General features: G+C 27.5%; 3 protein-coding genes and 2 non-coding genes across 5 annotated transcripts; 2 read left to right on the top strand and 3 right to left on the bottom strand.

The window, feature by feature from the left end:
• Window positions 1-3242: 3242 nt before the first annotated feature.
• Bm8862 (Fukutin, putative) lies at window positions 3243-6920 on the top strand (the record flags this gene model as incomplete). Its single annotated transcript, XM_001893314.2, has 10 exons — window positions 3243-3332; window positions 3604-3706; window positions 4131-4249; window positions 4575-4738; window positions 4885-5144; window positions 5815-5951; window positions 6106-6221; window positions 6319-6409; window positions 6564-6694; window positions 6803-6920. The coding sequence occupies 10 exons, from the start codon at window positions 3243-3245 to the stop codon at window positions 6918-6920; spliced, it is 1329 nt and encodes a 442-aa protein (XP_001893349.2).
• Window positions 6921-7944: 1024 nt separating this feature from the next.
• Bm15608 lies at window positions 7945-8049 on the bottom strand. The gene has a single exon (XR_006227991.1). It is a non-coding gene; the product is annotated as a small nuclear RNA Bm15608 (small nuclear RNA).
• Window positions 8050-8194: 145 nt separating this feature from the next.
• Window positions 8195-8313, bottom strand: Bm15607. The gene has a single exon (XR_006227990.1). It is a non-coding gene; the product is annotated as a 5S ribosomal RNA (ribosomal RNA).
• A 1305-nt stretch (window positions 8314-9618) lies between these two features.
• Bma-dsbn-1 (Uncharacterized protein) lies at window positions 9619-11775 on the top strand (the record flags this gene model as incomplete). Its single annotated transcript, XM_043079739.1, has 6 exons — window positions 9619-9674; window positions 9910-9951; window positions 10111-10173; window positions 10502-10667; window positions 10919-11144; window positions 11678-11775. The coding sequence occupies 6 exons, from the start codon at window positions 9619-9621 to the stop codon at window positions 11773-11775; spliced, it is 651 nt and encodes a 216-aa protein (XP_042935673.1).
• Window positions 11776-12961: 1186 nt separating this feature from the next.
• Bm4066 (Mitochondrial carrier protein) lies at window positions 12962-16034 on the bottom strand (the record flags this gene model as incomplete). The annotated part of the gene is made up of 6 exons (XM_043079738.1): window positions 12962-13045; window positions 13511-13734; window positions 14031-14128; window positions 14502-14672; window positions 15008-15194; window positions 15905-16034. The coding sequence occupies 6 exons, from the start codon at window positions 16032-16034 to the stop codon at window positions 12962-12964; spliced, it is 894 nt and encodes a 297-aa protein (XP_042935672.1).
• Window positions 16035-18152: the final 2118 nt, after the last annotated feature.

Here is an 18152-nt window from a genome sequence, read left to right as displayed (position 1 = left end):
ATGTATGCAACTATCACGAATTAATTAGTTAAGAAGCTCAGAGTTATTAAAAGATGCTTCATTCTATGTTTCAATGCTTTTTCATTTTGTGTCTTTAAAATTATATAAATAAGAAATGGAATGATAGTATACTTTCAAGATTTTAAGCTCTATCTCATCTTTTTTTTTTATTGTTAGCGTAACGACTAATAAAAAAGTGAAAAAAAAAAAAAAAAAAAAAAAAGAAAATGGAATCCATAGCAGTGATAATGAATCTTTAATTTAGATGCAAAGATGTGAAAATTAGAGATCTAATCTTAATAAGAGCTTTTAATTTCAGATTCATGATGGAATACTCCAACTGATAAAATTATCTTTATGCTTCATAGGACGCTTATCTTCTCAAACCATTCATTTTCTTTTGAACGAAGAATAACGAAGTATTTGGTTGATATTAAAATGAAAAATAAAAATGCAACTGAAAGTCTACAGATTTACGTTTACTATCTGATAAGATATGATAAATTTTTCATCACATTAATTGCTTTGTAATATGCTTAAAGGACATTTTAGCCAGCCTAACGGATGGGTAAATTGTAAAAAGAATGATTTTATAATTTTTATATCACACTTTCGTATGATAAAGCTTTCTTATGCTTTATATTTTTGATCTCCATTACTTTTTAGCAATACTGATTGTTCCTTTTTTTTTTTTAGTGTAACTTTATTTTATGTATTGTTTTAGCATTATAAATTTAAAGTTTTTTTTTTAATAGTTGGTGGTTTTAGAATTTTGCTCCAATTTCTACCATGTGAACACTGTTGAAGAAAATAATTTTTGATTATTGATTGTCTGTAAATTGATGTAAAGAAAGAGAAGAAAAAAAAAAAAAAAAGTGAACGAAAAGCTAGCGCTGCTATTTTGTTATATTATTTCATTTATGAATTAAATTTAAGTATTTAAGGAATTCAAAATGTTGTTGCTGTAATCTTCATTTACTTTTTGTTCAAATTCTATTAAATGTTATAGTTTTCACTCTGCTTTTTGAATTTAATTAAATCGTTCCCCCTTTATTTATTTCCGATATTAAATTTTTTTTTCCAACTTTTTTCTTCTGTTTTTATTTATTCACATTATTTAGCATTGACAAATTTGCTGTAACTGATAATTTTTGAGGGAAATAGAATTTTCACATGCTGCTAAATTATCTTTATTCAGGAAATTTTGGAATTTATAACGAATGCATAATTCGTATTATCCAGTAAATTTAATTAAATAAATTTGGAAAAAAACTCACTTTTGCCAATACTAGCTATTTCGATAACAAATCAATAGGTCTTACGTTTTTGGTAATTAATGAAAGGACGACTAACTTCATTGTTAACCAAAAAAAAAAAAAAAAACGGATAATATTTGACTATTCTTGAACAGAATTGAACCGGGATGACTTTGTTAAATGGATTTTTAAATATTTTATGAAGCTGAAGTTCGTGGTAAGTTTTTTGCCAATCTTTTTGTTATGAAGTTTAATAACACTCAGGTTAATTAATCATATCAATATCTCATTAATGTTATTTGACTTTTTAGGAATGAGCTACAGAATCAAAATTTTCATATTAATATGATTGGTAATAAGCTAAGTACAGAATAGATTTTCAAAAAATCAGTATACACTGAAGCTTTTTTCCTTCTCCTACTACTATCTTATTCATAGATTTCAAAGTATTTTTTCTTCCCATTTAGAAAAAATAGTTTATAAACATCAGAAAAGCGACATTTTGTGATAGAATGTGATATGCAGAAATGGAGGAAAAAAAAAATACAATAATTAATATTGTTAATTATGATGGAATCCATATGAAAAGATTGTTTATGAAAGACAGTTTTCAATTTAAGAAATAACAACCCATATGTGATGTCATCAACAACGATTTTTGTTTATTTCTGACTTTCAAATTTCAACAATGTTTGCAGTAAAACGATAGATGCAATTAGAATTGTAGAAGTTATAGCTTTTGAATAATCCAATTCATTCAATACTTTTCAATAATACATTTAAAAGCTCAATGATTCGTTTCTATTTTAATTTCATTTTTAGATTCTTTTTCATATTTTCCATTCAGTTTGTCAACAAAGACGAATCTAATCTGATAAATTCATACATTTAAAAAAAAAATATGCTTTGTTTTGTGACAAAATAGCAAATTCGATGTGAATCATTTCAAAAATCACTTGTTAAGTTCAAATTCATTTCTATTTTCAACTAATTTGTTAATGTAAAATAATAGTTTTATGTTAATAACTCTGCAATACTGTGATAAACTTTTTACCATTTATTAAAATTAAAAATATATCTGCTTGTAATTATTAGCATAATTATTTGCGAACAGTTTTTCTCGCATACTCTAAGTTTGCGTTAACTAACGATAAAAAGTATCATTCGTTTATTGTTTCACAAACAATTTACAATTTTTTCATTTTCGACATAAAGGATTGGAAGAATTATCATTTTTTGTTATACAATGTTTGACCTGAATTATGCATTCAGTTCCCCCCCCCTCCTATTATTGTTATGAAAAAGTAATTCGGTTAGAAGTCTAAATATGCATGCATATTGTATATGTATTTAATATAAACATTGTAATTAACTAAGGATTTGTATGATTACAAAATGTGCATTAGCATAAGATTAATGAAAATATGTGTTGTGATTAATTTAGTTCAAATTACATATAAATGCTGACGATCGAGTACCAAAATTCGTTATCATTATCTTGATCGAATTTATATTATTCGATTGATGTCACCATTCGTCGATTAGTTAACAGCATTTTAATGGCAAAAAGTCGTGCAAAACGCTTATTATCATTGAAACGATGGTTTTTCTTAATAATTTTTGGTGAGTTGAACATTGCTTTTTATTTTATTTTTTGAAATTAAATTTCTTTCAAAAATCATTTTGCATTGCTTTGTTATAATCGTTATCGTTTATCAATAAGAAAAAAAAAATGTGAATTTTTGCAGCTTATTTGTGCATTGCCAAAAATTAAATTTATATTCTAACCCTTTCGCAATTTTGTTTCGTCCGTATTTTCCTCAATTAGAAATGAAATGGGCAATGGAAAATAATTTTCACAAACTAAAATTTGAAACAATTTGTTGTATTAGCAACAAATTTTAAATAGATATCATTTAACTGCCTTATCAATATAATTAGGAATGATTATCAATCATTTCAGTAATATTTCTTGCTACATTTAATATGTTATATACGGGTATGTTATGGCAAATTCAGGATCGATATACTTGCAAAGAATGCTCACAGTTATATTTTGATGATGAACAATCAAACGTTAGTTAGCTATTTTCTCCAAATCAGAACAATCATCGACATTTCAAGAAGATGAAATTTTTGCTCAGCACAGAGAAATTTGAACTGAACAATTACCAAATCCAAATATCCGTTATACGATCGCCGCTCCATGCAATATTTGACTAAACAATGAATTTTCGGATTTACATCTGATTGTATATGCACTAATAACAATATTAATAGCGCTGCAAGTGCATTGTGCATTTTGCATGCGTCACGTATGCACGAAGCAAACGTTTTTGGTTTGCAGTTCAATACATCGAAGCAAGCACTATCATCGATATTGCAATTGAGCAGGTATTTAGAGAATAAAACACTACTCGTTGATCCTCGCTTCATATCACTAATACAAGGTGAAGCTTTTGTTGTGCGATACACTTTTACAAAGTTTTATTAAAATAAATTTTATTAAAACAAAATTAAATTTAAACAATCTTAAAAAATATCTTAAAAACGCTCAGCAAATCACATTTCAACTAGCTATAATATTGCAAAATTCATTTAAAAAAGACACTAAATTGCATTATTTATGTCTTAGATTCGAGCATGCGCCGAGATGAAAAGATTCAAATTAAGTTTCAAAGAAGAAAAAATGTTCTCAATATCCTTTATTTAAATAATATTTCGATACTTTATTGGATAACAGCCGCAGTATTTAATCCAAAATTTGGGGATAAAATAAAATATAATTACGTTTAAAGTTTACATTTAACTATATTAGTTCACATTTTGAAAACAAAATGCATTAATTCCTGAGAAACACCAAGCATTTTTCAGATGTTCAAACACATTTCATCGGTGATAAGCAACTACGTATTGGTGAGGAGAACCTTAATGATATTTTAGAATCAAATAGTGTAGTGATGGCATTCTTTGATCGAGACGGGTTAGATATCGTAAGTATTTCACATAAGATATTATCACTCGACCTACCTTCCTTAAACGAATCACTTTTAAAATGAATAATTTATATTAAAATATGAATTAATTTTGCATGAGAGTTCCAGTAGAAATAAATTTAAATTTTTTTTTTTTTTTTTCATTTTACAGAGTATTGTAAGAGACACTCTGTCGTATTCAAACTGTAAAACAGTCCAAAGAACTTAAAAATCTTCGAATCTTTTTGATTGAATTACTTTAACTGTGTGTGTTTTTAAGTTAATAACTTATAGATAAATGCCACAATATATGACATTATGTGTATTCCATTCCTCTTTTCAGCTAAATTTGTTGAAGAGTCATAATTTATCATGGAAAAAATTCACTGATCAAAGCTTTGAAATAATAATCGATGGAATTTCTCATCGACTAATACCGTTCAGTTTATCGAAAAGCGAAGATTACATCGAATTTATTTTGAGGAAGGTTAAAAGAATCATACCAAAGTAATTCATTATTGAATTTGCTAACTATTTCCAGATAATTTTAAGTTATTTTTTCAAAATCAATTCAAATTTTCAATATTTCTAGACATGTAACAGCATCATCCATCAGCAGAATGAAGATTTTGATTGAGAAGATTGAATTTCAGATTTGCTGTTGTGAAATACAGGATGGAGAATGAAAGTTTCGTAGGTCCGGCTGACTGGATCAGATTTGTGTGGACCTTACAGCGCAGTAGATTTATCAGCTGTGAGAAAGATTTCGCAGCACGGTACCGCCAAACTTACCCTCAGTTCTTCAGTGGAAAACCTCGAATTCAAAATGGGATCATATTGACACTTCAGAGGTTCCGCAACTGGGCGATTGAGCGTGGTATGACACCGATGCTACATGCCGGCACACTGCTTGGTAATTTATAAAGTCATAAGAACTTAATAAGCATATTTGTTTATTTATTTTCGAAACTGCGACCGATAGCAATTTCTGAAAATTTCAAGAGAAATTAATATTACTAGGGCTTAATTTTTCATCACAGTTTACTTGCATATGGCGTTGTTAGTGCTTGGAATAGCAGATAAAATATGAATAGAATGTTCATAGGGAGCTTCTAAAAGATAAGCAGAGCAGTTGTTATCGTTGACCAATTTATGAAGGATATGTGAGATGTTTAAAGTTATGATAAAGCCATTGCATCCATAGTATCTTCCTGAAAGTTCTTTAAAATTTGCCTTCGAAGTCTTGTTCTTTTAATCATCTAGGAAGTAATTATAGCTGCAAGCAGACCGATTACATTTTACCCAAAGCCTTCCAAAGGAGTAGTTAAGGCTTGAAGATGGATTCTGCTAAAATCAACTTTCTGGAAGTCAGTAACTTGAATTTTACTAACTTTTCTGGTGTGTTGTCCTAGGACTTCAATGTAGTGATTAACTCAAAAGCAACATAGAAGAAGACTCAGCTTCATCAAGTCTAATGTGACTGAATGAAATTTATGGCAGAAATCGCACTTGAAAAATCATAAGAAAATTTTCTTTTGTATTGTTTTGTTTATTATGGAAAATTTTTACTGATATAAATTTAGGTTGGTATCGAGAGTGTGGTATTATAACATATACACATGACATCGACTTTACGGTTTTCATCGAGGAACACTATGACAAATTTCCTGATGATGTTATGAATAGTTCGTTTATCGAGCTTAGTCTGCGGTTCAACAAAGTGAGTTAAAACTCTACGTTCATAGAAATAAAAAAAAAAGATAAGTAAGTAATAAAGTAATTGATTAGCCAGAAATTTCATATTGCTAGCAAATAAGGTTTGCGTATTAATTCATTTTATTCCAATTTAGCATTCAAATTTCGGATTTTTGCAGCCGGAAGACTTATTGGAATACAAAGTGTACATAGAGAATGGCATTCCAATGGATATTTTCTTTTTATATCATGATCAAAACAGTTCCTGGATTGGAGGTCTATCTGGTGCAACCAAGTACAGGCAAGTATTTACAAATTTCTCTTTAACTCTACCACTAACTAATCTGTCTCCAGAAGTTTTGTGTGCAAATTAACATTTAGTAAGATTTGAGGTTTATTTATCCGTTGATTAATCGAACTTGTGCAACCGATCTGCTCGGTTATTTGATGTATGTTCCATGCAATGCGTTGGATGTTATTGCGGTAAATTTTATAATCCGAGTTTGTTTATAAATTTCCAAGAAATGTCTCATTGTTCGGGATTAAAACAGAAAGCTATTAGAACAAAAACGAAAAAAAAAAAAAGTAACTCAAGCTTAATTAAAAAAATTTTTCTTTTCTGTTATTTTTTTTCTAGACTGAATATGGAAATTGGTCGGAACCACTTCATTCTTCCAAATACTCTTGGAACAGTTCACCACGAAACAAGAAACTAGTTGGCAAAATTCCTCCAGAAGAAAGAGCTGAATCTTTCATACAATACAACAGGTAATCAACTGACTGAACTCTAAATGATTAGCATTTAATTTCGATGGTATTAAACAGCCTTCAGTTCAACACACACAAATGACCTCCCATTTCCACTAAATATTTCAGTGTGAAAAACAAAAAAGCCAATGAAAAGAAATCAAATCCTCCGATAAAACGTGTGACATCTCAAAGAGCTGAACATTATAAAACATCGAATGTCTCACAACGACTAATGAACACTTGAAGACGTGCTGGTAGTCAATAGCGCTTCTTCGATTCGAGAGCAGAATATTCCGTCCAATGTTTTGTGTAACTAGCTGGTGACAGTGCCGTATGGGGAATATTATAATCTTTATTCGTATCGAACATCCTTTATTTAGACAAAAGAATGAAACAACTGTTGTATTGACGGCATACCGATCCTAAATAACATAATTTGGGGAAACTGCGACATTTTTGCAGAAAGATGAAAGTTTTTCCTTATTCTTTTATGACTCTGAGTGAAAATGTCGCAGTGTTATTGCTCATTCGCCTTTGTATTGTTATCTTTAGTGTTAATACTTTCTGTTGATTCTATTTATAAATATCTCAAAAAAGTAAGCGTTGAATATACTGAATACTGTAATTATCAAGCGAAAATAAAAATGGAACAGAAATTTTAAAACAATAAAATTAAACAAATAACGGAATCTGTTCTATCATTGAAAAGTAAGTTATTAGCTACATTGAAGTAAACAATCATAATTATCCGAACAACTTGTTGGAAGCATAATTTGACAGCATATTTTTCTGAACAGTAAGCCTAAAAATTTTAAAAATTAATGACGGAAACAGAATCTGTTCTGCCATAATCGATTTTTGGTAAATTGTATCTCACATTTAAGCACTGTTAATGATAAGTTCAAAAATTTCGCAATGAATGTAAACCATACGAAAAAAAAAAGCGATTTACACTAAGTGATTATATAGTAGGTTTAAAATAACCGAATGTTTCGGTTAAGAATTTCGAGTACTGTGGGTTGAAGCATAATTTTGGATAGCAAAATGAGATCATGATCTATACAAATCATGATCTATACAAACGATGCAGAGATGGGAATTTAATGTAAATACCGATTTGAAACCGATTTTTGATTTCTGAATTTTGCAAACAGAGAAAAATTTCGATCTTCATGCATTCAAAGTAAGTAATATAGATAGATGATATATTTATTTTATACAAATGATAAAACCTGAGCAAAATCTCATTCTTGCTAAAAGCATTTATTATTGTCCCACAAATATGCAGGACGTTCCAAAATTTTACTTCAAGCCACAGTAGCCTAAACTCTGGGCCGAAACATCCAATTACCTCAAACTTGGGTAATTAAACCGCCGACCATACCTGCATCATTGTCATATAGTTGTTATGCATTCAACATTCAGCTGATTATTTTTCGGCAAACAGATCAAACTATGATCCATTATTTCATCACTGTATTATTGCATTTAATGCATGGCTAAAAAACACCAAAAATATGTCTACAACACCTGGGATTCCCAGGCCGTCTCCGATCCAAGTACTAACCAGGCCCAACGTTGCTTAACTTGACAGATCGGACGAGATGTCGTGCTTTCAACGTGGTATGGTCGTAGACATCTTCCACTATAATAGCATACATTAATTAATGAAAGCATAAATCAAACAGAGAAAATATGCCATTTTTCCTTTGCTTTTATGGATCAATCATATCACATTGTTATCTCACAATCCAATAAATTTTGGGTAATGCTGAAGCATCGATACAGTGATTTTATATTCAAAGATATACGCGCGATGCTTTTTCCTTCCAGTAATCTGATGAATGGTTGAATAGGTGGCAGTCACATGAGAGAATGGAGGGAATCAGTTTTGCTTAAAAATTTTTCTTTTTTAATTAATTTATTTTTGTTTTCTAGTTTTATTTTTGAACTAGATTTGTTGTTAAATGTTTATTAAAAATGTAGGCTTCTTTTTTTTTTTTTTTTTTTTAAGTTGTCTTCTGCTCTGTGGTTTTTAAGTGGTAACTTTAGCGTGATGGCATCAAAGTAGCGTAAGTGATTTGTTTTTTTATTGTTTTCAAGTATGAATGGAGTTTTTAGCAATTTTTTTGTTTATATTTTATTTGAATTATTTTTTTTATTAAAAATTATTGATTGTAATATTACAAAGATAAGTCTTCGGAAATTTTGTTTTAGTATTTGATTTTTTTTTTGTTTTTTACTAATATTTTCTTGGGGATGGAATTTAATAAATTTTTTTTACTATTTTTATTTTTAAAAATTACTCCGGAGTTAACAGGGTTGTGGACATGTAAATAGTTTTTTTATATTAGTGTGCTGCGCTACATCGATGTTGTATATTTTTTATGAAAAGAGAGAGAATTTTTTTTTTTTGAGACTGTTCTTCTTGTATAAAAAATGAACTTGATATTAGTTTAGTTCGTCGTAATTAGCCAAACTGTGGTAACTGAGTATTTTAGAATAAAGCTGACATTAAGGAAAGAATTTTCGTAATGTTCTGCATTACCAACGCCGTAAGAATACAAATATCAGCGATGGTAAAAATCAGCGATAAATGTGAAACTGTTGAAAGCGGGTATTTCTGTGCGGAGACTAAGATGAGAAAATGTATATTAGAAAAAATGTATACTAAGAGTAAAGGACATCGGTCATTGAAGGAATGTTAATCGTAGAAATAATGATTTTCACTTCAGATCCGTGTTATTTTTGTGAATATTAGCCTTCTAATGCAAAGTGTCAGAAGTGTGATATGATTTCAGGGGAGATTGAGGGAAGTTTGTGGGGGTAAGGGGAGGATGACATGGGCAAGGGAATTCAACAAATAGAGGGATGATGGAGGAGTACATATTGTGAGAACGGAGCCGTGAACTATTGTACGTATGATTTTTGAGTATTTTCAGATGCTTGGAAGTATTTTTGATGCATTGGTGACCGTACAAAATGAGCTCACAAGCAGGTTTATATTATTCGCTCATATTTTATCTTATTAAATTTTGGCTTTATTACTATGCCCGAAACAAAGATGTCTAAATCGTTTCTGAATAGAGCAGATTTTTTTTGGATAAGATAGTAAAATTGAATTCTTTGTTTTCTTTGCAATAATTTTTATTTGCATGCAAGTGGATGAAAATTGATCTATTTTTTGGGACTAGGTTTTTTGATGAAAGTTCTCATTTTATTTGTTTTTGAAGTGTGCAAAAGCTGCGAAACGCCACATCGTCCGCTGTACAAAGGTTGTTGTTGTTCTTTAGTTTGAATTTTCAATTTTTAAATGAGGTGATTTAATAAAATCAGTTACTGGTCATTTTAGCTGCCCATCTCTTTTTATCTTAAGTAATTCATGAATTCAATTTTATGATGTCAGGTCTTTGTAACTTTTTGTTACCTTTCAGGAGCTCATCAGAAGCGATTGCATCTCTTTTGAAAACACAGGCCGGAAGCAATCTACTGTTGAAGTATGTCTTTTTTCTTGATGAAGAATTTCCATGCAATACTTTCAAATAGGTGGGTTTGACTGGTTTATGATGGAGTTCTTGAGGTCTAACAAAATATATGCAACTTTTTGTAACGAATGAACTTGTACAGTAATTGTTATTGCCAAAAACGATAATTTTCAATAGAAAATCGATAGTGCTATTATATGTTTTGTGACATTTTTGCAGTTAATAGGAAGTTTTATTTATTTACTTTATCTTTGTTGACGTCAGAAGCTATTTAGGAATCACTGAAAATGGAAACTGCAAGATTTTTATTGATTTAACAGCATTTCTATTTTTTTTAAAGGTATCAACTAAGCATCGAAACAATGGAGCAAATAAATGATGAAAATATACGTTTGGCAAATTTGTGCAGTACCCGTATGGGACGAGCGCAGCAGATGTGTAACGAACGTGCTGAAGTTATTTTGGCCTGTCATAACCATTTACGTACATTAAGTGAAACAACAAAGGTTTGTATAATAAAACAACCTTAATAAAAGATTACTAGTTTTGATAGATTTTTTACATATTTTATTTTAAATGTGGAAAAAATTAGCAAAGGTTTAACTGGTTAGACAGGATGATTAGGAATGATTCGGAAGCGCTTCATTTATTTATATTTTATATAAATATCCTTTTTTTGAACTCAGAAATGTGTTCTTTTGCTAATTTTGTTTGGTACAATACTTTTTTTGACATAGAATTGGATATATTTTTTCAGGAACTGGTTGATTTAAATAATAAAATTAGTAAACTGAGTCGATTCTGTTTACAAACAGAAATAGCAATGACACATTTGGAGGCATTGCAAATCATTGCTGATGCTGAAACAGATATTGCTTCCATGAAAAATGATTTGAGAAAGGAGAAAGCAAAAATCAGTAATTTTCTGAAGTTTTCCAATAATATTCTGGAGGTTGGTCATTCACCGATGGCACTGAATCAAAGTTCGTTATTTATTTTCATTTGTTGTTGTGAATTTTCCCACACTTTTTAATATGTCTCGGATTGCTGATGCAATTATTTCAGCCTTACTTTTTCCGCTTTTCCTTAGCTATTTCCTAATAGTGTGTCTAAAATTGATATTATTGAAGTTTTGATCACGATAGTTGACAACATATATTAATAATTAGTGAAGTGAATTTTGCAAAGAAGTTTATTTCATGACACGTCGAGTAAGTTTTAACCTCTCGAAAAATATTGTTGGTCATTGAATCGAATACTTTTATCTCCTGAATGTTTTTTATATCTTATTTGAATTCAATTAAATAACCGTTACCAATGAACATTAAAGTTATGTTCAGGAAGAAACAGAAAATTTGGCAAATGAGTTGCTTGTCTGTGTGGATTCCACAGTTGTGGTAGATCCTTTGCCGCCTATTGTTGTGTTGTAACAGATTTTTCATCAAGTAATATTCACTACATACTGATTTGTTCGATTTATGTTTCTTTTTTTCTTATTTTTCGATTTTTTTTTCAGGTGAATTGCCATTGCGAAATCAATCTAATTTAGAAAAAGAACGTTTAGAGGAAGTTGCATTGGAAGAATTTTTGAGTTGTCATGAAAATGAAAATTAAAAATTTCATTTTGTTTCTTGTATGCTTTATCTGCTCATAGTTATCTTCCAATTCACCCGATCTATAAGCACCTTTTGTAGCGTGATATTTAAAGATAATGGAAATGCATAGGTTTCATATTTTCGAGGTTATCATTGTTAATGTAAAAGCATTTTCATTTCCTTACTGTTTGATGTAAATTCTAGTTGATTTCATTTTTTCATGTAGTTAATGTAGTTAATTTGATTTACTAACTTTCATATGTAGTTTTATATAGCTCTAATGTTACTTCTATTTCTCGTTTAATGTCTCGCAGAAAATGGTTACGAAAGCAAAGACTTCGTGTACTTCAATTCTGAAACAATGAGACTTAGCCAGAAACATTTAGTAGGCGTAATGATGTCTTTTTCTCTCATTTTCTTTTTTTTTTTTTTTGTGGAGCTGAAAATTTTGTCATCAGTTCTTTATCCTTAAAAATGAATTCAGTCTGTTTGGTGTGCCATAGAAAACTGTGATGTTTTGATAATCTATAACGATCTCTCAATTTTAATACTTTGCTTGATTCTTTGAACAAACAATTTTTTTTTGCTTCAAATTTTGCTCATTCTTTCCATACTAATATAATATAGTCAGTTCATTATCTTGTACAACTGGTGTATGTGCCACATAATATGTCTTTTGATCATAATTTAAGGACGTTTTTTTTAAATAAAAAAACTTTTATTAATCATTATCGTATTCCTCTCAAGCCCAGTGATAACATGATATAAAGTTTTTTATTATTTTTACCGAAAATTGAGTTTCATTGTAGAATCTAAGATCTTGTCGAGAAATTGTGTTCGTAATAAATTGAGATATTTCTCAAGTTAATTCAATTCAAGCTTTTCGTAGATTATTAGTTTGCATATTTAGTTCAGTCTGCATAGACTAGTTTTAGATTTGGCAGCTTGTTTGATTATAAACTATCAGTACATATGTGTCAAAACTATAACTTCGCCGATGTTTAATCTAGATTATCTGAAAGATTATCTGAAATTCAATTGCTGAACATATCATTTATCAATAATTGCTACTTTACCCATTTTTATCTTTGCCATATCCCATTGTTCTATTAACTTTGGAAGTTATTCGTTACCCGAGGACTGCAATTTCTTTCGCACAATACTATTAAAACTTAATTTTTATTTGATAAAGTCATAATTAAAATTCACGGTTTCGTCCGCAATTTATCCAGCAAATACAAAAAGGTATAGTCATAAACGGTGAAACTGATAGATACTGTTATAGGTCCCTGAAAACGTTTTCACGCTGAGAACTTCCAAAGTCATAGCTGTATTTGTTACTTGACTTTAATAAGAGACAACTAGTTATAATTACTTATGGTTATGTTACAATTACTTATAACTTAACATGACTACAATTATATGTTACTACTATCCAATTCCTATTTCGATATAAATTTCGGTAAATCAAACTTTTGACATTGATTAAGATGAGCGAATCATAATACTACCTGTATATACTTTTTTTGTTTACTCAGATTATTGGTTGTTAAGAACTGTCGATAACTATATAATGATTCTTAATCAGTTATCTAACTGTCTTTAATCCTACATATAAGTTAGATTGAATCTTTAAAAATTATTTAAATAATTGAATGAAATGAATATAATATAAGCTGTTCAGTTCAAGATAATAAGTTAAGTTAAGTATAAGTTAAGTTGTACCAATGATTTTTCATGTGTTTCTCCCATACCTTAATCCAATTCATGCTTATCCCCTTATATAAACCATTCCAGATTCCCTCATTGCGGTAAATATCGTAAAGTATATGAAATGCATAATGTTTTAATGGTACTCGACCCGTTTGCATTCGTCGACGAACAATATCTATAGGATACGATATAAATTGACCAACTGCACCCGAAATGGCACCATAAATAAGTCGATGATAAGGTGGTACTGGTTCATTCCAACGTTCTATAACTAGCTTATGAATTGAAATGTTATATTTGTAAAAATTCAAGATTCTTGAAGTGTGACAACAATTCAAATGAATTAATGGACAACATTCATCTTTCTTTATTTCTTTCAAATTTTGTATCATTTTTAGCAAAGAGATTAAAACTTTTAATATTATAATAAATACGTTCTTTTATACGAAAAGTCCCAAAGATAGAAATTATGATCAATATCTTAATATTATTATAAACTTATTTGTCACTAATAAAATGGTTCATTTGTAATTCCATTAATGGTTTCAATAACAATGATACCTCGATGAAGAAGTTTAAGTGTACCAAATGTATAGAAACTACCACCAGCATAAACCATGATACCAAATAAAGATGGTATTATTCCGTAATAAAATGACCTTCAACATTATTTACCATTTGCAATAATTTAACACTTCATGGGCATCCCTAAGCTTATATTGACAATTAGTTAGTAGAAATAAAATAATTAAAAATCATCCCTACCATTAGAATTTAGAAATTAATTCAATAAACTTTAAAAGTTATGAAACGATTTATTCTTAGTTTGCTAAAAAAAAAAAAAAATTATGAAGAATAACTTTTGGTTCAAACAATATCAAATAGTCATATATTTTATGTGTGTATATTAATGTAATGCTTGTCTTATTGAGCAATGAATAAATCAAACAATCAAATAAAATTATGAATCAAAAAAAAAAAAAAAAAAAAAAACTTCGAAAATTTCTATATTGAAAGTTTACGATTTTATACCGAATTCCTTCTCTGGTATACATTTTATAAAAAACTGATCGCAGATTGGTATATTCAGAATATTTTGATGAAGCTAGTCGAGTTCTTGCCGTATCCAATGGATAAACAATTAAGGTAGCAGTAATACCACCTAATGAACCAGCTAATAATCGTCGTACAGGTGTACGTTTTCTAAAATTGACAGCAACAAATGAATTGTTGCACAATTTTTCTTTTAAATCAAAAATTCAATTAATGTTCTATCTATATAAGTTAATAGAGTAATTCAAATTAATTGTTAAAAAAAAAAAAAAAAATTATTTTTATGCTATTTAATAATTAATATTATCATTTTCTATTCTTTCAAAGAAGAAAGAAAAAATTCCTAAAAAAAAAAATTCGACAAAAAACTATGAAATTTTAGTATTTAAGAAAAAAAAAAAAAAAAAAACTAAAATGAATTATTAAAATTATTCTCATTGAATACGTATTCAATTATTCCAAATTTTTTTATTCATTTATTTTACCCATTATAATCAACACGAAGTATTGATTTGTACTGTTCATACGATGCAAATTGTATTGCAGCGTATGGTATCACTCGGAATAATGTTGCTGAATTACCACGCCAAAGTGAAAATAATCCATTTTCCTGATATGATAATTTCAAGAATTTTGCTGCTTCAAATAATGAATAATGAGTTGTTGATGATACTATAATGATAATAAGTATTATTAATAGTGATAGTAGTAGTAGTAGTAGTAGTAAATGTAGTAACGATTACAACAGTCATAATAATAGTTTTGCTAATAATACTTAATGATTATTATAATTAATATCATTAGAACGATAATAATTATTGCTGTTAATCCAAATGAAAAATTCGTTGAAAAATTTTTTATTCCTTTTTTTTTTGGAAATGATTTTTATTCTTTTATACATTTAATTTATTTGCTTTAAAATTTGATATTTTTATACATTTAATTTATTTGCTTTAAAATTTGATAGTTGTATGAATATTTTTATTCTTTTATACATTTAATTTATTTGCTTTAAAATTTGATAGTTGTATGAATTTTTATTCTTTTATACATTTAATTTATTTGCTTTAAAATTTGATAGTTGTATGAATAAGATGATATGCTTTTCTTAATTATATTTGTATAAATGGAAAAAGAAAAGTTTGTTATTCGAAGGTAAAAATCAACGTTTGTCGGTCTAAAACTTTAAAATTGCTTCCCATTTTTGATTTTTGAAGACATTAATTAATTCATAAATATAAATCTAATAATGATTGGCTAAATAACAAAGTTCGAATAAATTTATGCGAATTTTATCAATTTTATTTAATACATATATTTGTAGTTAGACAAAAGTTTTAGTTTTGTTGTTTGTTTATTAAATGTTACTTTTGTTTGTTTACCTTGAAAATGAATCTTTGCTCTTTCCAAAGGTGCGACAAACGATTTAGCAAGCATTCCTGCAAATGCACCAGCGCCAAATGATGATGCAAATATGATTGAGTTATTTTCAGATGGCTGTAGAATCGACATTAAACATTAATTAAAAGAAACAAAAAGATTTATTGATTTTTTTATTTTTTTAAATTATCAAAAAATTTCACTCATTTTATTTATACTTTCAACTAAATTCAATCCTTTCCGTTTTGCATATTTGGCCAACATCTTCTTTCTTAGCAAACCTTGAGAATAAAACATAAATTAGCTAAAAACATTATCAAAGTATTTCAATTTTTTTTTCAACAATTTTTTGCTTATGAACTGAAATAGATATTATAATTGAACACTTATCTTTTCCTTTACAAAAAAAGAAGAAAGTATGCTTACAAACAAGTTCAAAAATTCTATTGGTCTCGATCGATTTGAAGATGAGTTTGTGAAACAAAAATTGGAACTTAATTGAAATTCTAGTAACAGATAATTTGCGAAAAATATTGAATTTTTGAATTTAAAATTTTACGAAGTTATTTGTTTATCACATAAAAATGTGTAAAGATATTGTTTTTAAAAGTTATGATAATGTTTTGATTTTAAAAAAAAAAAAAAAATCTGATCTGTTAGTTGTTAAACATACTTTGTTTGTATACATTTGATCTTGTGTGTCTAACATTAAAATAGTTCACTCGATTTGAAATAGTTCAAGAAAGACTTTTTTTTTTTTTTTTGTAAAGTCTTTCTTTCTTGTACCTAAATTATTTAACTTGGAATTTTCTTATTATAATGGTTTATTGAATTATCATGACTAATTAATTTTAAAATACACTAGTATTTTTTTCAAATTACTAACAGGCAGTTGACCATTTTTAGATTTAATAAATAAATTATTACTACATTTTAAAATTAAGAGCAAATTTTTAAAATCTACTGATTTACTGAGAGAAACAGAACCAAAAAAAAAAAAAAAAAGAAGAAAAAAGGAAAGAAAAATTATTTATTCGTTTTAAGTTGGAATATTCTTTACTTTTGCTCTGTAAAAACTTTCATATATATTAATTAGTGATTTCCAGAAAAAAGAAAAAAAAAAAAACCTCCAAATCAAAAATTTATTCCATCTATACTAAATACATTTATCACCCTTTAATAATTTTTTATCTTGATGTGGATAATAATTAAACTTTAAATCAACCGCTCCTTTATGTGTAATTGTAGTGAAAAAAAAAAAAAAAAAAAATGAATACTCATAAACAGTTTAACATTTTATACCAACAAACAATATTTTTAAAAATTTGTTTAAAATATTTATGACAAAGAAAAATAAAATTTGAATGAAACAAAAATTTAATTTCTATATCAAAAATATTTTACAGTAACAAAATGAATGAAATAGAAAAATATGAAACAACAAATGGAATGTTTTTTTAATATTTTACCAAGTTTGCATATAAAAACATACAATAATAATAATAATAATAATAATAAGTCACAAATATTTTAGTATGAAAAAGGATTTGAAAATAAATAGTAGAAATTCTACAATGTTAATAAATTATCATGAAGTGATGCCTTATTATCCGATATTATCAATTAATTAAACCACTGATAAACAAATATGGATGATGTTTTCGATATACTTTTATTTTTCTTCAAATTACCAATTTCTCATGAAATTATAAAGAAAAAAGGAACATTTTGTGATTGTGATATTTGGTGAAAGTATCATAAAAGTGAAAAAAATTGTAAACTTATTTATAACATTTAATTTTTTTTTTTTTTTGTCATCACTTTGTGATAAATTATTATTATTATTATCATTATTTATTATTATTATCATTATTATTATTATTGTTAATTATTATCGTTATTGTTAATTATTATTAATTATTGTAATTAGCATTAGTATTAGTATTATTATCATTATTATTATTTATTATTGCTTATTACTGTTAATATTATTATTATTACCAGCTATTATTATTTTCATTACTAATGATATCATTGTTATCATTATTAATTATCATTATTATTATTGCTCTTCCATTATTATTATTAATTATTATTGTTACTTATATATATTTAATTATTATTATTAATTTATATTTCGAAATGTCTCTGTTACTACTATGAAATTATAAGATAAACATTAAAGTAATTAATTAATGCTAATTACATAATGACTGAATAAGTCTATCTTTTACATTAATAGTTTGACAT

This window comes from Brugia malayi (genome assembly GCF_000002995.4).
Source record: "Brugia malayi strain FR3 genome assembly, contig: Bm_v4_Chr3_scaffold_001, whole genome shotgun sequence".
NCBI lineage: Eukaryota > Metazoa > Nematoda > Chromadorea > Rhabditida > Onchocercidae > Brugia > Brugia malayi.
Note: the sequence above shows the minus strand (reverse complement) of the source record. Positions and strands in the feature narration are given on the sequence as shown.